General features: G+C 39.7%; 1 protein-coding gene across 14 annotated transcripts in view; it reads left to right on the forward strand.

Annotated features, from left to right (window-relative positions):
• The window catches only part of ccdc150 (coiled-coil domain containing 150), an 88,093-nt gene that overhangs the window by 26,668 nt on the left and 38,635 nt on the right, over window positions 1–22,790 (forward strand). For all 14 annotated transcript variants that reach the window (XM_069896928.1, XM_069896930.1, XM_069896921.1 and 11 more), the window contains exons 9-14: window positions 1,712–1,836; window positions 5,614–5,791; window positions 7,797–7,865; window positions 13,949–14,056; window positions 18,874–19,002; window positions 19,723–19,892. In XM_069896928.1, coding sequence (XP_069753029.1) covers window positions 1,712–1,836; window positions 5,614–5,791; window positions 7,797–7,865; window positions 13,949–14,056; window positions 18,874–19,002; window positions 19,723–19,892 — 779 coding nt within the window. The remainder of the gene's footprint in view (window positions 1–1,711; window positions 1,837–5,613; window positions 5,792–7,796; window positions 7,866–13,948; window positions 14,057–18,873; window positions 19,003–19,722; window positions 19,893–22,790) is intronic.

Below are 22,790 nucleotides of genomic sequence, written 5' to 3' on the forward strand. Positions count from 1 at the left end.
TTATAGCTCAAAAACATTTTAGGTGGAAATTCCAGTGTCGTTCGATACCAAGTTGTCCTATACAATGGCATATATGCTAAATGAAGTGTAAACAAATTTTCATAAGGTGTTTGGTAAAGCATCTCATTAAGACTTTTTAAACAGCAATTTTAGGCATATTAAATGAGATTTAACATTGACATACCTAATATGTCTGAAGACATTTCACAGGAGGATGTTCCAAAGCTGGGGTATAAGTGCTGAAAGCAGTGTTACCAGATTTGCCAAAAAAAACAATTTTGGGAGTTGTCTAAAAGAAGTGAACATAGAACAATACAGCACAGTACAGGCCCTCGGCCCTTGATGTTGTTCCGAATTATATATTGCTTCCTAAAAGCAACTACTAAACCCTCCCTACCCCACAACCTTTTTTTCTTTCATCCATGTATCTAAGAGTCTCTTAAATGGCCCCAATGTCTCTTAAATGACCACCAAACCCGACAAGGCATTACTCTCTGTGTCAGTAATTTACCCTTGATGTCTCCCATAAACTTCCCTCCCTGAACTGTGTATATATGTCCTCTGGTGTTTGCTGATCCTGCCTTGGGAAACCGGTGTTGGCTATCCACACTTTCTATGTTTTTCATAATCTTGTTGAACTCTATTAAATCTTCTCTCATCTTCTACACTTCAAAGAGAAAAGTCCCAGCTTTGTTAATCTTGCCTCATAGGCAACATCCTGGTAAATCTCCTCTGCACCCCCTCCATAGCTTCCACATCCTTCCTATAATGAAGTTGTTGAACAGTTCCAAAAATAGTGAGCTTTATGGCCAGGGAAGGATTTAAACAATAAGATGGAAAGATGGCTGAATGGGACAGCATGAAGGAGAACATGGGTAGCACTGATTTGGATGAACTGGGGAATAAGGGTACATTAGAAGAATCATGCTGTGGATGACATTGTTGTGAATGGAGGCTCGTGAAACTTATTCTGGTGGAAGTAGACAGTCTTAGTAAAGGTATGAAGTTGGGTCTGGAATCAGTTTGGTTCATTTTACAATGAAGAAGGAAAGATTTAACTTGATAGTGAGATTATACAGTTGAATTGCAGGATACAAAGATATTGTTTCAGGCTGGCTTTCTTATTATGAGTACACAAGTCAAGAAAAGTAGAATCAGTTATCAATATATGTGGGAAGTAAGGATGATGTTGCAAAGGGTCAACATTTTAAAGATCCTTCACAGGATTTTGGAAGTGATGAAGCAAAGTCGCAGAAGCCATAGGCTCAGTTATAGAAATGCTCTGGCTACAATCTGATAGGAAAGAGCAGAATGAACTGGACATGTCTTGCCAATCAGATCAGCGGTGAAGAGATGTATGGAAAACTATTGTGTGTGACTCATCGAAAGCTGGAGAGTAATTGTAAAGGACTAAAATAGTTCCAGTATGATATGTGTTTCAACTTGCAATAAGCTATTTGATATTACTCATAACTTGACGAAGGGCTCAGGTCCAAAACGTTGGCTACCCTTTACTTCCTATGGATGCTGCATAACCTACTAAGTTTCTCCAGCACTCTTTTGTATTGTTTTCTAAAACAAAAACTCAGTGTGCAATATGTGACAAAATAATATTTTCTCTGCATGTTAAATTATGGTCTTTAAAAATAACATTAAGCAATAATTATTTGACATTGATGTTAATGGATTTTTTTGTTCCTTTCAATAAAAGTGCGAACAAGAAGATGTGAAAGAAAACTTGCATGAACAGGAACTATTACTGGATGCAGCTAAAGCAAGTATTTCAGCAGAGCTGCAGTCTGCAGTGAATGAAAAGCAACAATTAAAGAAAGAACTGTGAGTAGTAGATTAGTCTTTGATCCATCTAGTCATGATCAAAGAAACAATCTGAATCACTAGCAGACTGAATCACTCTCTATCCCTCAGGCTTTCAAAGCTCTACTTTATAAACAGAAACATAGAAAAAAGGTGTAGGAGTAGGACATTTGGCTCTTCAAGCCTATACCGCCATTCATTTTGATCATGGCTGATCATCCACTCAGTACCCTGTTCCAGCTCTCTCTCCATACCCCCTCATCCCCCTAGTCACAAGTACTAAATCTAACTCTCTCTTAAATATAGCTATGGAACTGGCCTCAATCACTTCCTGTGGCAGAGAATTCCATAAATTCACCACCCTCTGAGTGAAAACATTCTTCCTCATCTCAGTCCTAAAGGACTTCCCCTTTATCCTTAAACTGTGACCCCTGGTTCTAGACTTGCTCAACATGGGGAACAATCTTCCTGCATCTAGCCTGTCAAATCCCTTAAGAATTTTGAATGTTTCTATTAAATCTCTTAATCGTCTAAACTCCAGTGAGTACAAGCCCAGTTGTTCTAGCCTTTCTTCATATGCAAGTCCCGCCATCCCTGGAATCAATCTGGTCAACCTTTTCTGCACTCTCTCCATGGCAAAGATGTCCTTCCTCAGATAAGGAGACCAAAACTGAACACAATACTCCAGGTGAGGTCTCACCAAGGCCCTATACAACTGCATCAATACCTCTCTGCTCCTGTACTCGAATCCTCTTGATATGAATGCCAACATACCATTCGCCTTTTTTTACTGCTTGCTGCACCTGCCTGCCCACTTTTAATGACTGATGCACAGCGACACCCAGGTCTCTTTGCATCTCCCCTTTTCCTAATTGGATACCATTAAGATAGTACTCAGCCCTCCCATTCTTTCCTCCAAAGTGGATAACCACACACTTATCCACATTATTTTGCATCTGCCATGCATTTGCCCACTCACCCAACCTGTCCAAGTCACCTTGCACACTCTTAACAGCCTCTACACAGCTTACAATCCCACCCAGCTTCGTGTCGTCTGCAAACTTGGACATGCTGTTTTCTATTTCCTCATCTAAATCATTAATATATATCGTAAATAACTGGGGTCCGAGCACTGAGCCTTGTGGAACCCCACTAGTAACTGACTGCCATTCCGAAAAGTACCTGTTCATTCCTACTCTTTGCTTCCTATCTGTCAACCAATTCTCTATCCACCTCAATACCATATCCCCCATACCGTGTGCCTTAAGTTTGTATAGTAATCTCCTGTATGGGACCTTTTCAAAAGCCTTCTGAAGATCCAGGTAAACCACATCTACTGGTTCTCCCCTATCCACTCTACTAGTTACATCCTCAAAAAATTCAATAAGATTAGTCAGACACAATTTTCCCTTCATAAAACCATGCTGCTCTGACCAATGAATTCATCTCATTCCAGATGTGCCGGAATCACATCTTTAATAAACCAAGATCAGACAAATAAAGATGAGGAGTAACAGTTAAAGGGAAAAAATTATAAATCCAGGGAATTAGTAAAGATATAAAACAGCAAAGGAATACAAAAGAATTATTGAAGTGTTATCAGGTTTAGCAAAATATTTTATATTTACATTTAGGAAAAAAATAATAGTTTTGAATAGTTTTCAATACTAGACATGGGGAAAATACATATATAAAAAAGAAATTACATATGTTGATTCATTATTTGATATCAATCACATTAGATGATAAAGATAATATATTTGATATCTTAGGAAAAGTTAACAATGAATCTGCCACAAGAACAGATTCTATTTATAAAATGTTTTCAAGTGTACCAAGGCTCTTTACAGGATAAATTTTCCAACAAAAGTTGTTACAAAACACTGTAGGATGATATTAGGACAGATAATCAAAAGCTTTGTCAAAGTAATATATGTTAAGGATTCTGCATAAGAATAAAGGGCAGAAAAGAGATGGAAAGATTTCGAAGGTTCAGAGACTTTGTAACTGAAGGAAGTGTTGACAAAGATGAAGCAATTAAGTTTGGGAATTATTGAAGAACAAAATTGGAGAACCTTGGGTCTATTGGAGAAGGAAAAGGTTGGTTGAAAGTACAGATATGAAAAAGTTGGGGGCGGGGAGTCATGAGGAGATTTGGGGAAAAAAAGTGTGAGAACTTTATAACAGTAATTGTATCGAATCAGGGGAAAAAATGCTGAAACCTTTTTCACAGCATGATAGTTTTCAACCCAGTGTTTTAAAATTATGGGAGAAAAAAAATGCACATTTTCAAAGCTCTCTTGATTCAGAGGATAACCATTTAGATTGTAAAAATAAAAGTTAGACAAAAAAAAATCTATATTTGTCATTATAATTTTTTAAATAATCTGTCTGTCAAATCCCTAATTAAAAGACAGTGGCTATGTATTTGGAGAAATTTGAGATTTTTTTTGAGCCTACTTGGATTTTCAAAATAAGACTTAATTGGCCTTTTGATTAAAGTAGTCCCTTGTGGAATGCCTGCAAATGTGGTTTATATAGTTATGCATAGTTTTGTAAAATATGTTTTTGCTAAGTTTGAAGACCATGGAGCAGAAGGCAAATTATTGGCTATTAAAGGGAATTATTGTGCTTGACATTGAAGTAAGTTATCTGTGTTGTTCCACAAAGATCTGTGTGTCATCTTGGGTCTTTACTTCATTTATTAATAATTTTGATAATGAAAGAAGAAACAGGCCCTTTGGCCCATCCTGTCTGGACCAACTGTCAAACTAATCATATCGATCTTATCCTAAACCATTACATTGTATCCAAGATTTTAGATGCAAAGATTTATGTGAAGATAAGAGATTATAATTAAATAAACAGAGATGCATAATAGATGAGCAAAACTGTGACAGATGAATTTCAAAGCAGATTAGCTATTTATTTTGGATTGATAATTAAGGACAGATATGTATTACTTAAAAGATTAAAATGCCAGAATAAATATGCCATTGAGGCAGGAATGTGTTAAGCCACTTATTCCCTTCCTTCCCTGATCATGTTTTGGGAACTTCAGTGTGAACTGATTAACATAAGCATTCATCTGTTGGTTTGTCCTGGGTCATTTAGATTGGTGCAAAATCAAAATGACTCACATTCAATGCATTTTTCCAATATTAAAGTATTAGTGTATGTTACATTGTAAGGTGGTTTTTTAAAGTTCTTGTTTGTATCAAGTGCTGCTGTACCCAATTTTTCTTGTTGGGCGTGCTGTGACTAACAATTTCTTCCACCGAGTTTTCAGAAGTACTTGAGAGGATGATTTAGGAGTACCAGTCCAATCTTCTAACTTGGTGATTTTGGAAGATTAATCTTTGAAATGCTAGAGTGGTTTTAGGAAAAATTAACATACTAGCCATGTATTTTAGAACATTGAGATATCCTTGCTTCCTGAGAAGGGTGGGTATTGGATTGGAAGGATCAAGAGACCTTCATTGGAGGTGTTGGAATATTGAGAGAGGCAATCTGGCAATGATGAGAAGAATTACTGAGATGGTGTATATGAATCCAGGAAATGTATGATATTTGCCATCTGACAAATGTATCATTTGAGAACTACATGTTTATTTGTTGACCTAGTTGTTGGTGAGGAATATCATTACTTTATCTATAAGCATGCTACAATAAATTGTGGGCTGGAAGGGTCTGTTACCATGCTCTAGGTCTAAATTTAAATCCACAAGTGTAATTTGAATACATGCAATGTTATTTACTGTATATTATAAGATGTTATTTTTCTTTTGTTGAACTTAGTGAAGCTCTTAGATTGGAGTATATGGAGGTACAGCAGAAATTTGAAATAATGGAGAAAAAGACAATGACACAAAAGATGCTTCTTGAGTCTGAAATTGCTCACCAGAAAGAGAAATTAACGTCATCTGTTAATGAATATGAACAGCTTAAACAGGAAAAGGAAACCCAAATGGACCAGGTGTGCCACAGATTTTTCAATGTTTGGACTCAGCAAAGGGAAGCAGCTTCTTATGGTGGTAGATTTTGTTATTAGCAATGTTACAATTTGCCAAGAATATGAAATTTATTCTAGTTTTAAAATAATTTAAATTATCCTCAAGAATTAACATGTTGAATAAGAAATTTGATTTTTGAGTAAAGAAATTTATCTCAGTTCTAAATGGCCAACCCTTTTCTCTAGAGACAATTATTCATCAATTAGAGATAGCAGAAGGTACTCAGATAATCCCTCTCAGAATTATGTATATCCACTAAGATCACATTTTATTGTTCTAAACTCCAGTTAGTTTAGACCAGTAATTTTCAACCTTTTTCTTTCTACTCACCACTATAAGTAATCCCTAAGCTATTGGTGCTCTGTTGGGGGGGAGGGGGGCTGGGGGGGGGGGTGGGGGGGGGAGGTTGAGAACCACTTCTCTTGACCCAATTGTAATAGAGTTGGGCTAACTGTGCCACCCTTTGCAAATATTCCATTTTCCATACTCCTAATGCATCATATCAGGGTCCCTGTGTACCCTAAACTTAGACATTTCTCCTCGCATATTGTATAAATTCACATAATACTCCATTTCTAGCTCCTTGCCCATTCAACCACCCCTCTGAAACTACTGTATTCTGCTCACAGCTCACTTTCCAGTGAAAATTTGCATTAACAGAAACATTTAAGTTATTAATGAAAGTTTTGAATAGCTGAGGGCCCAGAACTAACCACGTGGCACCCAGCAACTAACAGTTTGCTGACCTAAAAATGAGCAGTAAAATGTGTTTTGACTCTGTTGAAGGAAAAATTACATTACACCGGACAACTTTTTTCAAATGGTTTACTTTCTGAAAAAAATTGAGGATTATGATAGATAATGGGTCGTGTTTCCCTGACTTCCTCCTGAAGTCCACAACCATCTCCTTGGTTTTGCTGTTGCTGAGTGCAAGGTTGTTGTCGTTTTACACCGTTCAATGAGCTGATCTCTCCTGAACACTTCCTCATTCCTGTTGGTGATTTTGCTGACGATGCTCCCATTAACTTTCCATTAACATCAGCTCAGGTCTGTTAATTTTTTAATCCAGCTCATTAAATCATGCTATGCTAAAGCAGTTGATGACAATCCAGTTTAAAGGCAAAGTACAGTATTACAAATGCTAGAACTCTAAAACTGTGGAAAAATACTCAGTGAGGCAGACAGCATTGATGAAGAGAGAAACAGACGATATTTTTGGTTAATACCTTTCATTACAATTGGGAACAGTTAAAGATAGAGAAATATAATGGGGAGGGGATTGCAGAAGCAGAAAGAAAGGGAAGATCTTTCACAAAGTGGGTACCAAGAAAGAATGAAATTACCAAAATGAACCTCATTTAGATACCAAAGGCAAAAGTCAGGCAGATAATTAAAGTGGCTGGCTCAAGTCAACCTTGTGAACCAAATGGAGATGTTTTACAAAGCACTCACCCAGTTTGTATTTAGTTTTTACACAGCAGATGACAAAAGGAGCTTTTCTAAAAGAATGAGTTTTTGAGATGCTCAACAGAGGGAAGGAAAAGGATATAATGAGAAATGAGTTTAGGTGATCCAAGAGTGGACTAGAGCATTCTGGAGTAAACAGGTTCTTCGGAACGGGAGGAGAGGTAATGCGCATCTCTTGATGGAAAGGTGTGGCTAAGATAGTTATGTGAATCTGTGGGCTCGGAGAGGATGCTGGCTGAAAAAGACATAGCAAGACAGTGAAAGAGAAAAGACGAATCAGAAATTGGCCATATGGTTGAGAGAGCGAGAAGGTAATTGGGAGTATAGGTTGATGAAAGTATCCACTCAAAGAGATTCTGATTTTGGATACTGAGCAATGGTTTGTTTCATATGCTTGGAATGTATCCTGTTGAGGCATAATTTCTTTGTGGAAAATACTCATTAACAACATTTTCTCTGTTGAGATTTGCCAAAATTAACCTTCGTTTGATTTCTTGGCAGGCAAATATCAAAATTGATAATTTAACAAAGGAGAATAACAGACTTGAGATACAAGTGACTGAGAATCAGGTACAGTATTAATAGATTCATTGATATTGTTCTTGTATATGTTGAAATACACGTCTAGATATTGGTGGTATGCTTGAGGCCTTTGCATGTTTTTGCTTGGGTCCAAGGCAGAATTGAGGGGGACAGGGTGGAAAGAGGCCCAAGAGAATGGATGGGAAGAATAATTCCATCTAAAAGAATAGCTCAAGGTTGGAATGGGGAGTGGAGGTATTGAAGAGGTTGCAGTCAGTGGTGAAGAGGCCAAAGGGCAGAATGAAGTGGCTCAGCAGTTGTCAACATTGACCTGTGCTAGTGAATGTACTTGTGGTTGTGATCATGCTGGAAAGAGGCCTGAGGAAGAGCTATAGTGTTGAACAAGTTCTTTACTTCTCTGGTATATCCCCTTGATGCTGATTCATATTGTTGGCAGGTGGGAAGCTGGATTCCGATAAATATTGTCAAAGCAGGGCTTGTAATGCTTTGCATAAAGAGAATTGCTTCAGGAACTCAGTAGGTCAGACAGCATCCACAGGTAGAAATGGTCAATCACTTTATCAAGTCATGGTAAGAAAATCATATTTCATATAGAAGGGGAAAAAGCTGAGGGTGGGGCACGATGGTGATAGGATAGATGTGAGAAGTGGAGGCACAGGTCATAGAATTATCACAGAAGTAAACATTCAACTCTGAAATAGAGCTTATTTCCACAGTGGCTTGTTTCAGATATCTGAATCTCAGAACATTTATTTTGTATTTGTCAATGATCTATCTTCCACAATAGGTTAAACATAAATTACATTAGATTTTCATGTGGAATGTTCACCATTTTCACTAATGATGTTACACTGAATAGCAGTTGTTAATCACTGATGTACTTTTGTTATACAGTCATCAGGTTCAGGATTACACTCTAGAATGCTACTGTCTGCCTCCCTCTTCCCACCCTACTTGTGGCTATCACCTTCTTCCCTGAGCTGCAACTGTCTATGGGGTTATGATGAGGAATTTGTATCTGGAAAACATTCATGCACTCATGCATGCCCTGTATTGAACTTAGAACAACTGGTCTCTCTTTGTTTTCAATTAGTTATAATGATTTTAATATACAAAATACATTTTATTTTAGAGATTTGAATTTTGCTAGATGCTAGAATAAGAAATTAGTTAATTATTTAATCAGGTTAATATTTGCATGTTATTTAATTTGATATTGAAAAAGTAACCATGAAGCTTGAAGTGGATGATTGACTTATATTGAAGAAGCAAGAGAAAGAAAATGGGCATCTCATTTTTAAAAAAATGTATTAAATATTTTCATCCATACATGTAATCATAGCCATATATAAAGTACAATAATCAAATATTAGAGTTGAGTCCATGATACATGATGGTGTAAAACCCACAACCCCCTCCACCTTAACAAATCCCCAAGAAAAAGAAAGAAATGAGAATAAGGATGAAAGAAAAGTAAAGCAAAGAAAAACCTGATTACCAGAAAACACCCATCACCACACAGCTCTGATCATTTAGGTGTTTTAATTCTTCCAAGGAGGTTAACAAGATTTTTGAAATTTAGGTAAAACATCTATAAATTAATTCCTGCAGTTAGTGAATAAGGACACTGTGGCGGCGCACATCCTCAAGGCAAACCGGCCTCACTTTTGTCACCATGTGGCAGGGCAGCCATGGGGAAATGGCAACGTCAGAGGTTTCTCTCTGACTCCAGCATCCCTTCCAGCGCGCACCCTGGGCAGCGATTATGATATCACAATGCACCAGGAGATTGAGCTCATGCTGCCCTGAAAGGGGCCTGCTGAATTTGAATAAAAACAGTCGTTAACGACCCTCAATGTGGTGGCTGTGTTTCTTCCACTGTTCACAACGCCACAGTGGTGACCCTGACGAGCCCAGACGTTTTTCTGGACTTAAAACTCTATGGATTCAGCAGAAGTTAACGCTGTCTCCATCAAGCTTCTTCCCTTTTGGACCCACTGACCGAGAACGTGGTTTGGGCAGGAGGAAACACAATTTCAACTCTGCAACATCTCCTCAGATGCCACGATGTTCTATCATGTAATGAGTGCTCTGGACCAAGATACGGCAGTGAGGGTGGACGACATCATCCACCACCCCTCAGCTACGGGCAAGTACACTGCCCTCAAAGACCTGCTGCTTGGAACTTTCTGGCTAACCTCCCAGCAACGGGCTTCCAGGCTCCTTCACCTAGATGGGCTTGGAGACCGTAGTCCGTCGGCGCTGATGGACGAAATGCTGGCCCTGGCAGAAGACCACAAGCCTTGTTTTCTCTTCCACCAGATATTCCTGGAACAGATGCCGGAGGACATCCAACTGCTCCTCACAGATGAAGACTTCTCAAACCCAAGGAGAGCAGCAGCCCATGCGGATGTCCTCTGGTGTACAAAGAGGGAGAACAAGGCAGCCTTCAACCAAGTGGCACGACCAAGAGCCAGCCGACCGCAAGCCGCTTCCAAGACCAAGCCAGTCGACCTGGTGTTTCTACCACCAGTGCTGGGGAGCGCAAGCCCGTAAGTGCCGCCAGCCCTGCGGGTTTCAGGGAAATGACCAGGCCAGCCGCCGTTGATGGCTGCGCTGACTGGCCACACAAACAGCCTCCTTCATGTGATGGACAGATCCACCGGCTGCCGATTCCAGGTGGATACAAGGGCCGAGCTCAGTGTCCTCCCCCCCTCCCCACCCAACAGCATTAGAGACTTGAACCTGATCTCGAGGTCCAACCTTGCGGGCGGCCAACGGCTCCACAGGACCCGCAGGACACAGATCTAGATTGGGAAGGAGAAGTTCCTCTGGAGGTTTGTCCTAGCCTCCGTGGGCACCGTGCTGTTAAGGGCCGTCTTCCTTAGAGCTCATGGCCTACTGGTTGACATGAAGGGCAAAAGGCTGGTCAACGCCTGAACATCCGACTCCACCCGACTAGACACAGCAGAAGCCCGCAGGCCCGAAATTGCCACTGTAGCCGCCACCAGGGACGAGTTTGATGAGATCCTCCTTGAATTCCCCACCATCTTAGAGCCACGATTCAATGCCCCCTGCCCCAGCATGGGGTCTTCCACCACATCGCCACACAGGGCACCCTGCTGCATGCTAGACCCAGACGCCTGCCGCCCGAGAAGCTCCAGCAGGCAAAGGAGGAGTTCTCCAGGCTCCATGAACTGGGAATCATCCAGTGCTTGGACAGCACCTGGGCATCGCTGCTTCATATGGTCCCGAAATCATCTGGGGGCTGGAGACCATGCGGGAACTACCGTTGGTTGAACGACACAACCACCCCCGACAAGTACCCAGTGCCTCACATGCAGGACTTCACCACCAACCTCCACAGCACACGCGTCTTCTCCAAAGTGGACCTCGTGCGGGGATACCATCAGATCCTGGTGCAGCCAGACGATGTGGGTAAGATGGCCATTATCACCCCTTTCGGCCTCTTCAAGTTCCTGCAAATGCCCTTTGGTCTAAAGAACACGGCCCAAACATTCCAAGGCCTCATGGACGCGGTTGGAAAAGACTTGGATTTTGTGTTCATTTACCTGGATGATATTCTCATTGCCAGTCGCAACCGCAATGAACACAAAGCCCACCTCTGCACACTGTTTGCCCGCCTGGCGGTCTTCGGCCTCACGGTCAATGCAGCCAAATGCCAGTTCAGCAAGGAGTCCCTTCAGTTCCTTGGGCACACCATTTTGGCGGCTGGAGAAGGTAGTGGCTGTTCAACGATTCCCCAAACCCTCCACCCTGAAAGGCCTCCAAGAGTTCGCGGGGATAGTGAACTTTTACCATCGTTTCATCCCCGGAGCCACGCCCACCATGTGCCCATTGTTCACACTCATGGCCACCAAAGAAAATACTTTATTGTGGTCAGAAGAGGTGGACAGGGCTTTCATCGTGACAAAGGAGGCTCTAGCCAGCGCCACGCTGCTGGTGCACCCATGGCCGGAGGCAGACACGGCGCTCTCCGTGGACGCCTCAGCTATAGCGCAGGGGTGGGGGGGTGGTTCTGGAATAGTGGCTTGATGGACAATGGTGCCTACTGGTCTTTTTCAGCAAGCAGCTGCGCCCGCCGGAGCTCAAATACAGCACCTTCGACTGGGAGCTCCTGGAGCTGTATTTGGCCATCCACCATTTCCGCTACTTACTCGCGGGCAGGCCATTCACAGCCTTCACGGATCACAAGCCCCTCACTCAAGCACTGGTGATGGCCAAAGCCCTCTCCCTCTTCAAAAAATAAAGCAAGAAACCTCATTTGAGCTCCATCATAATAATTTGAAAAATTTGGTCGCTGTAAGCCTCCTAACTCAAACTTCCATGTCAATTTATTTAAAGAAACCCTTTAATTTACCCTTCCAGAGAAACTTTCTTATATTTGTTTAACTCTTGAAAAAACTTTTGTGGTAACAATATTGGCAATATTTGAAATGGGTATTGTACTCTAGGGAATGTATTCATTTTAATAGTTAACTCTATTCAATCATGTTATTGGCAATGTCATCCACTTATTCAACTCCTCTCCAATTTTCTTAAGTAAAGGTAAATAATTAAATTTATATAAATTATTCAATTTATTATCTACCTGCATCCCTAAATATTTCCATTAGTCGGCCATTTAAATTGGGTATCTCCTAGGCACTGAGTATAATCCCCTATAGTGAGGGGGATAATTTCACTTTTATCCTAATTTATTTGTTTTATCAGTAGCAATTTCATAATGTTCACAATTTCATAACTACAGGACTATTAAAGAAAGAATTTTAAAAATATAATTCTCTTTGCATTTATTCTTACAATGAACAATTGGGTGTTTTCAAAAAATGCTTTTAATGCAGATCGAGCATGGACAAATTAATTTTTCTAAGCAATATCTAAGTTTGCAATGCAGAACATCAAACTTGTTATTTTAATTGATATTAGTTAGGAAGTAGAAGAAATTATTGTCTGTGGTAAATAATAATTTGCCAGTTAAAAGTAAGCAATGTTCTATGTTTAGAGTATAGTTAAGACATAGTTTTAATGAAGCAATGAAATATAAACTTGAATCACAGACTCAACTACAATATGAAAACTTTAAAATATCTGAGATTTATTTTACCTGATATTTTCTGTATAACCAGTGAATCTTTTAATTTATGTGGAGATTGCTTACAACTGAGTTACATGATGACATAATGAATTAACTCTTTTGTTGGAATTTGTATAGTTCCAGATTATTAATTGCATGTATATTGATGATATTATATTTAAATTCAAAGACATCTAATGGTATATCCAGTCAAGGAAATAAATTAAATTAATGGCAGAAGTATATCTCACTGTAAATACCATAAGACTATTAGATAGAGGAGCAGAAATAAACTATTTGGCCCATCGAATCCACTCTGCGATTCTGTCATGAGCTGACCCATTCTTCCACTCAGCCCCACTCCCCTGCCTTCTCCCCATAACCTTTAATATCCTGACTATTCAGATAGCCATCATTCTCTGCCTTGAATATACCCAATGACCTGGCCTTCATAGCCACCTGTGGCAGCAAATTCCAGAGGTTTACCACTCTCTGGCAAAATAACTTCTTCCACATTTCTATTTTAAATGGGTACTTTTCAGTCCTGAAGTTGTGCCATCTTGTCCTAAACTCCTTACGAGGGGAAACAACTTTGCCACATCTACTCTGCCCAAACCTTTCAACATTCAAAATGCTTCTGAGGTTCCCCCCTCATTTTTCTGAATTCCAAGAGCTTTCAAATATTCATCATATGCTAATCCCTTCATTCTTGTACATCTTCTCTGGACCCCTTCAAAGCCAGCACATACTTTCTTAAATGAGCCCAAAATTGTTCCCTGTGTTCCAAATGAGACCTCAAAAAGTTGTGACTTTTTCATTTATTATAAACAAATCAATACATTGAAACATCTTTTTTATACTTGGGTATAGAACTTCAAATCTATTCATTATCATTGACTCATGTTCTATTTGATTTCCTCAAATTACTATATTACAGTTTCATATGGTATTTTTTCATCTTTATGGGAATAAATTATTATCAGTGGCTTAGGTATTTTGTTGCTGTTTGTAGTCTAGGGTGGAGCAATTACAGGATGAACTACAGCATAGATATGATGCCAGCTCTGAAAATGTTCAATTACAGAAGGCCATCACACTGCTTGAGACTAAATATTCTCAGGTGAGACACCTTGGAACAATTATGAAGTAGAACACAAGATAAGTAGTCTTTTTGTAATTTATTTATGTTTCACAGACTCTTCCCTTGTTCAACAAGGCTCTTGCTCGGATACATTGTGGCAGATTTCTTAACTATCTTGATTTAGTTTCCGTTATATACAACACAGTGCATGTTTCAAGTTTGATTTCTTGCAGTGTGAGCTCAAACTACACCCCTGAAGTAATCAGTAAAAATTCATATTCTTACCAATTTATTTGAGCATAGGCAAGAAGTCCACCAGATACAGTTTCAGGATGACTTCAAAATCTCAGCTTGTACAGTGATTATCATTCTTTAACTATGATTATACATGATCTGTTTTATACATTTTAAGATTACCAATCATAGATGAGTATTTTCTTGACTAATCTATAAAGATATAATTATTTTGTGGATGTCTCATTGCTTGCCTATTTACAGCCACCAGGTCTTTGTTCATACATGTATCTGTTCTTAGCTGTAGTACCAAGGCTGCTAGCTCAATTACAAAACAGGTCTGACAAATTTAATAAGGACAGACGCATTTGTTCTGAGACAACAATTTTTACTTGTTGTCTCACCTAATGAAGAGAACAGTTTTATGATGTTCATGACCTTCTCTAATTTCTCTGCTGTTTTGTTCATTTGTATGTGAATCTTTTCTACTGATTGTATATAAGATGTTCGCTAATGATTATTCTTCCTTTGATAACTCGACTTCCAATCTCATCTCACAATAATCTCTCTTATTTTGCTTGAACAGATAAATTTATTTGTACTCATTAAACAATTTGAGCTGGTTATTTGCACAGATATTTTTGTACGGCAGTTTAGAAATAATATTCCATGAAATGGACATTGTGATAAGATTTAAAAAAATGTTTGGCTTCACTCTAAATCATTCTCTGAGAGGATGAACAAATTTAAGTTCTTGGAATCACTATCTCAGAGCATCTTTCCTGGACAAAACACACTACAGCCAAAGTTAAGAAAACATGTCAGTGCCTCCACTTCCTTCGGAGTTTGTGGAAATTCTATATATCAGAAACCCTGGCAAGTTTCTACAGATGTGTGGTGGAAAGTGTGCTGACTGGCTGCATCACTTTCTGGTATGATGACACCAATACCCCTGAGCGTAAAGCCCTACAAAAGATAGTGGACACACCCCAGGACATCACAGGCAAACCCTCCCCACCAACGAGAACATCTGCAAGGAATACTTCCATCAGAGAGCAGCAGAAATCATCAAGGATCCACACCACCCAGCGCACGCTCTGTTCTCGCTACTACCATTAAGAAAGAGGTACAGGTGCCACAAGACTTGCACCACCAGGTTCAGGAACAGAATATAAAATTATTTGGATAGACTGGGATTGATTAGGAGTAGTCAACATGGTTTTGTGTGTGGAAGATCAGGTATAACAAATCTTATTGTTATATATAAAGATGTGCACTATCAGGCTCCTAAACAAAAATTTAATCAGAGACTCATTTAAGGACTCTTTTGTATTTTATAGATTATTTTTATTGTTTCTGTATTGCACAGTCAGTTTGTTTGTAATTCTTTATCGGTTTACAGTTTTTGTTTACATGGGTACATTGTATATATTTTTCTTTTGCACTACCAATAAGTGGTATTCTGCCTTGTCTGCAGGAAAGGGAATCTCAGGGTTGTCTGTGATGTCATATATGTACTGGGACAATAAATCTGAATTTATACAGAAAAGAATTTTCTTCATTTTTTAAATATGTATATAACTGCTTGAATAAATGCTTGAATCTGGTTGAGGTAATCTTGAAGAGGACTTTATAGAAAGCATCCATGATGGCTCTTGAACAGCATGTTGCCAAACCTAAAAGGGAATGTGCTATCTTAGATCTGGTCATGTGCAATGAGACAGAAAAATTAATGATCTTGTAGTTTGGAATCCTCTATGTCTGAATTTCTCATACACTTAGACGGTACAATCATGTGATCTAAAACCATGTATTAGGGAGATGGCAAAGAATGAAGGAAGAGTTGCCCAGCTTAGACTGGGAAAACAAAAATGTGGTGGGATAGTTGAAGAACATTGAGATTTTCTTGGAGGTTTTTCACAATGCCCAACAAAACTATATTCCACTTAAAAGCAAGGTCAGTAAGGGTGGGGAGAATTAGTCTAAGAAAATGAAAGCACCAAACTAAAAGCTCCTGTGTACAAACTCACAAGGGTAATGGGAATCTGGAAGATAGGGTAAACTTTATAAAGCAGCAAAGAACTACTAAGCAAGCAATAAAGAAAGGGAAGATGGATTATTAAAATAAACTAGCAGAAAATAAAAAAAAGTAAACCTTTTAAAATTATATAAAGTAGAATAGAGTGGCTAAAGTGAATATAGGTTCCTTGGAAGTCGAGAAGGGGAAATTAACATTGAGTAATGCAGAAATGGTTAAGGCCTCAAATGACTATTTTGTGCTGGTCCTGGCACTGAAAGATGTGTTTAACATACCAAAGAGAGACCTTTTGGATCTAATGGGAGGTGAAGATCTTGTTACAATCACTTTCGTGAAAGAGGTAGTGCTGAACAAGCTAGTGGGTTGACAAGGCCCCTGGCCTGACTGCAGACATCCCAGTATATTAAAGAAGATGGTGAATGTTATAGTTGAGGTGTTGTATGATCTTCCAAAATTCTCTGGACTTTCAGCAGGTCCCAGTGGATTGGAAGATTGAAAATGTCATGCATCTTTCATAAAAAGAATGTCGACAAAAGGCAGGTAATTTTAGGCCAGTCATCAGGAAGCCGGCATACATTAGAATATACATTTTAAGAGGGGACCACATCTAAATTTGCTGATGACATTAAAGAGAATGGAAAAGCAAATTGTACAGAGGATGTGAATTGTAAGATGTTGTTTGCAGGTGCAACAGGTTATCAAATAGCCTTCAGTGTGAGAAGGGTTGAATTTAATAACAGGGATGGTTCTGCTGCAACTTTATGGGATTCTGCTGTGGCTGCACAGAGAGTACAGCATACAGTTCTGTTCTTACTGGAGAAAAGATGTGCTGGTTTTGTAGGTGGTGCAGGGAAGGTTCACCAAGTTAATCCCAGAGATGAGAAGGTTAGTTTATGAGGAGAGATTGAGTCACCTGGGATTGAATGCACTGGAATTGAGAAGGGATCTTTAAGAAGCAAATTCAATGATACCAATGAGAATACCTGCAGATCTGGCAACTCTGTGATATCTGTGTCTGAGGCCAATGTCAGAACATCCTTCAAGAGGGTGAACTCTCACAAAGTGTCAGAACCTGATGGCATACTTGGCAAGGTGCTGAAAATCTATGCCAACCAACTAGTTGGAGTGTTCACTGATATTTTCAATCTATCATTGCTGCAGTCAGAGGTTCCCACCTGCTTCAAAAGGGCATCATTCATACTGGTGGCCAAGAAGAACAGTATGAGCTGCTTCAATGACAATCACCCAGTCACACTCAGATCTACTGTGATGAAATGCTTTTGAGAGGTTGGTCATGGCCAGAATTAACTTTACTGAAGTCAAGATCTGGACCCACTGTAATTTGCCTACTGTCACAATTGCTCTGCAGTAGATGGAATCTCACTGACTCTACTCATCCTTGGATCACTTGGATAACAACAATATGTACATCAGGCTACTTTTCATCGACAACAGCACAGCTTTCAACACCATTTTACCCTCAGTACTGGTCAACAAGCTTTAAAATCTGGGCCTCTGCATCTTTCTCTGCCAATGAATCCTTGATTTCTTCAACAGAAGACCACAGTCAGTATGAATTGAAAATAATGTCTTCTCCTCACCGGCAATAAACACAGGTGCATCTCAAGAAAGCGGGCTTAGTTCACTGCTCTGCTCGCTCCACACCCTTGACTTTGTTGCGAGGCACAATTCAAATGCTATCTGCAAATTTGTCGACATCACAGTCGTCAGCAGAATCACAGATGGCAATGCAGAAGTGTACAAGAGTGAAATAGATCAATTGGTTTGATGGTGTCACAACAACAACTACCTTGTACTCAACATTAGCAAGTCTAAGGAACTGATTGTGGACTTCAAAAGGGGGATATCTGAAGAACACAAACCAGTCCTCATCGAGGGATCAGCAGTGGAAAAACTTAAATTCCTGGGTGTCAATATCTGAAGATCTATCCTGGAGCCTCCATGTTGTAATCACAAAGTAAGTTCACTAACAACTACTTTGAGGAATTTGAGGAGATTTAGTATGTCACCGAAGACTTGCAAATTTGTGCAAGTGTTCTGTGGAAAGCATTCTGACTGATTGTATCACTGTCTGGTATGGAGGAAAAGATGACAGAGGGTTGTGAACTTATCCAGCACCATCATGGGTATCAATCTGTTCCATTAAGGACATGTACAAGAGGATGTGTCTCAAGAAAGCAACCTATATCCTCAAGGTCCCTCACCACCCTGACCGTGGCTTTTTTTTTACAATGCTACCATTAGGAAAAAGATGTAAGAACCTGAAGGCGAACACCCAGTGGAACAAAAACAGGTTCTTCTCCTCTGCCATCAGATTTCTGAATGGACAATGAACCACTGCACAATCTAACTTTCTCTTCTTTTGTACCCATTTATTTATTTTAAAATGTAATTTATTGTAATGCTGCCACAAAACAATGAATTTTGTGATGTATTCATAATATATTTGAATTGAGATATTTTCACATAGATTTAGTGAACTAGAAATGAACAAGGCATTATTGCCACTATTGCATTTTGAGTGATCTTGTTATGAGTGTACTTTAACTTCTGTTCTCTCCAGGTACAGTTGGTATTGGAACAAAGGGAGAAAGACTTTGCCTTGTCCATAATATCATGTGATGAAGCACTTCGTGAAAAACAAATGTTGAAAGAATATATAGAAATGATGGAAGAAAAAGAAAATCAGGAGGTGAAAAGAACAATAAAAATGCTGCATTCCTTATTGGAATGTTACATGCTAAATAGCAATTCCAGAAACCCCAGAACTACTATTTTATTTCATGCCATACTTTATCTAGTAATTTTTTTTAAAGGCTGGAACCAACAGCCATTTTGTGAACTGAAGAGTGCTTATTGCAGAAATCTCAAAAATGGAGCATCTGTTTTTTTTAAACTTGTTAACAGAAAATTGGTACATGACTTCATCAGTCAAACCCAAAGTGATTAAGATTGTGTTTCAAATGATTCTTAATTGTAGCACCTAGAATTAGCTGCTGCAGATTCTAATTTACCATAATGTATCAAACCCATTTAAAATATTATGACAGTTGAATAAAGCATATGGCTATTAAGAGATAAATTACTGCTTCTTGTACTATTACTCTTCCAAGTTTGATTGAGAATAAATGTAAACAATTGATAGGATAAACTAGCTGTATTAAATTAGTGATATTAATCTGCCTGCTATCTCTTTGGCTTGCGATTGAGAAACAAAGTGCAAGGTATGCTAGATAAAAAAAATTGTCAACATTATGTTTCAAAGTGTTATAAATGTTAAGATGATCACTTGAAGTAGGAATTGTCTGAGGTAACTGTCCAAACTGTACCAGCAAGATTGTTTGGTTTAGTAGTTCTGTAGTAATCCACAGCTTCATGTCTGAACTGATTGGATATTCCATTCATTTTTCAGATTGCAAATTTTCAACAACATTTAATAGACTCTAAGCAAAGTAACAGTCAAATGGCAGCAACTCTGGAGAACGTGTTAATGTCACACAGTAAACTCCAGCAGATGGTACAGAAACTACAAATAGAACTTGGACAAAGAATCATGCAGATACACAGCTTGCAAGAAGAGAAGTAAGAGAGAATGCCATTTTGTGTATTTATTGTGTTTACATTTTGTTTTGAGAGTGTAATTTTCCAGTTTTGAGTTATGAAGCAAAATAACTCCACCATATATAGATTTTCCCACCATATATAGATTTTCCCACCATATATAGATTTTCCTATGCAATAGATATCACGCTATATTTTTAAAAGAAAAGTATATATCTTTGATGTGCAGAGGGATCTGGGGGTCCAAGTGCATAGCTCCCTGAAAGTAACCACACAGTTTGATAGTGCAGAAAGAAAGTCTATAGCATTCTTGACTTTGTTGGTCAGAGCATAGCTTATAAGAATTAGGAAGTCATGTTACAGCTAAATAAATATCTGGGTAGGCTGCACTTGAAATATTGTGTGAAATTCTGGTCACCCCACTACATGATGAATGTGCAGGGGTTGGAAAAGATACAGAAGAGATTTACCAGGATGCTGCCTTGATCAGAATGTATTGAACTACAAGAATGAGTTGCACAAACTAGGATTATAGAGTACTAAGTTTGCTGATGACAGTAAATTGAGTGAAAAACCAAATTATGTAGAGGAGACCGAGAGTAAGCAGTGAAATATAGGCAGTCCCTGGGTTAAAAACTAGTTTTTTTTAAACAGACTAGGTCTGTCTTTAACATGAATTTTTATTTAAGTACAAATGTCCTTATTTGTGTATATATGTGCTGAGGGGGAGCAATTTCCCCCCACCCCCATAAAGCTAAGCCACTGGCTTTGTCCCTTCACTAAATCCTGACCCACCTGGAGAACGATGCCTCATACACCAGACTGATGTTCATTGACTTCAGCTTGCAGTTTAATATGATCAGCAGTCCTCGCTGGGTCTCAACACCCTTCTCTGTAACTGGATTCAGGACTTCCTCACGGAAAGACCACACACACTCCGGGTCAGTAGCAAAATGTTGAGCACCCTCACGCTAAGCACTAGCGCACCTCAGGGCTGTGTACTCAGCCCACTCCTGTTTACGTTACTGATCCAGCTCCAACAGCATCATCAAGATTGTAGATGACACAATAGAAGTTGGTCTCATCAACAACGATGAGTTGCACCACAGGAGGCAAATCTCATGATATTGTGCAAAGAGTAACAATCTGAGTCTCAATGTTGACAAGATGAAGGGGATGATCATGGACTTCAGGAGGACCAGGAATGACCACCTTCACTAAGCATCAGCAATTCTGTAGAGTTTGGAGCACCTTTTCTTGGTGTTCACTTAACTCGTGATCTATCGAGGACACACAACTTCTCACTTATCAGGAAGGCTCAACAGTGACGCATTTCCTGAGAAGACTGAAGCAGGGAAGGGTACTGGCCACCATTATGTCACCCTTCTACAGAAGCTCTTTTGAGAGAGTCCTGTATGGCTGCATCGCAGTGTGGTTTGGTTGCTGTCAAGAAATGGATCAGAGGTCAATTCACAGGTGCATAAGAATAGCAGAGAGAATCACTGGAGTCTCCCTCCCCCACCCCTCATCGACATGATCTATTTGGATTATTGTCTGAAGAGGACATTCAAAATCATTGAGGACCCCTTTCCACCCCACACACAGCATCTTTCAGCACCATCAGGCTGAGGAACAACATCTTCCCACGGGTAGTGAGAATGCTGAATGACCAAAGGAACTGATCCCTATTCAAGAATCTCGTATTCATGAAACAATATTTATTTATTTGTATATATGAATGCTTGTCCTGCATATGTATTATTTGTAAGTGTGTTATGTTTGGTTGTGTGTCTGTGTGTTTGGCACCAAGGATAGGAGAACACTATTTCATTGGTGTACTTGTGCAATCAGATGACAATAAATTTGACTTGACTACTAGGTAGACATATAAATATGCGGGAACAAAGGTATGAGTATAATTTGCAAACAGACATTTTATTTAATTTGCACATGTTCCATGTCAAAGGGCACGTTCCTGTGCTGTACTGTTCTGTGTTTTATAGTTTTTAATCTTTGCTGAGGCTCATGATTAATGTCACAAGTTAACACATTAGTTATAAGTCATAATCTTTTGAGTTGAGACCAGCAGCTATGGCTTGATGGCTAGGACCACGTGGTAAGTTCACAGTTGGAGTGTTAAGCACTTAGATGGGCGGATGTCTAGGCATTGGGAGATCAGAGGGCTGGGGTGAGGATTCACGATTGGGAGCTCAGGTGGGTGGGCAGCCAGGATGAGGATCTGTGGTCTTGAGCTCAGATAGGTGAATGACCGGTTGGGGGGAGTGGGGGAGTGGAGGTGTTGGAGGATTCGTGGTCAGGAGCTCGGGTGGGCAGGTGACCGGGCTGAGGAGCAGCAATCGGGAGCTCAAATGGGCGGGCGACCAGGGTGAGGAACAGTGGTTAGGAGATCAGATGGACAGGCAGCCAGGGTTAGAATCTGTGGTTGGGAGCTCAGATGGGTGGTGACCAATTTGAGGAACAGCAGTTGAGAGCTCAGATGGGCAGGCAGCTAGTGTGTTGAGAGCGCGGTGAGCAGTTGGCCTAGGCGAAGATCCACAGTCAGGAACTCGGATGGCTGGGCAGCCAAGTTGAGGATCCAAGGCCATTGCGCTGGGAACTCTGGTGGGCAGGTGACTGGGGCCAGAGACCACTCTTGGGGCATTGAGTGGGCAGGTGTCCGGAGCTCAGAATGGCAGGTAGTCAGGCCATAAATAGTGGTCTACTTTTGCATGGGAAATACAAAAATACCTGGTTCTTAGGCCTAAAAGTGATGGTGGGGTGGGGGTGGGGGGGGTGGTGTGGCGGTATTGACTATTATGTGGTATTGATGGTTACACTTATATATGGTATTTTCTGAAAAATGTGCCCTATATTCTTGCTCTTCTTGATACAGGAAAAAGATATAACATTGCATCTGAC

This window comes from Narcine bancroftii, chromosome 9 (assembly GCF_036971445.1).
Source record: "Narcine bancroftii isolate sNarBan1 chromosome 9, sNarBan1.hap1, whole genome shotgun sequence".
NCBI classification, from domain to species: Eukaryota; Metazoa; Chordata; class Chondrichthyes; order Torpediniformes; family Narcinidae; genus Narcine; species Narcine bancroftii.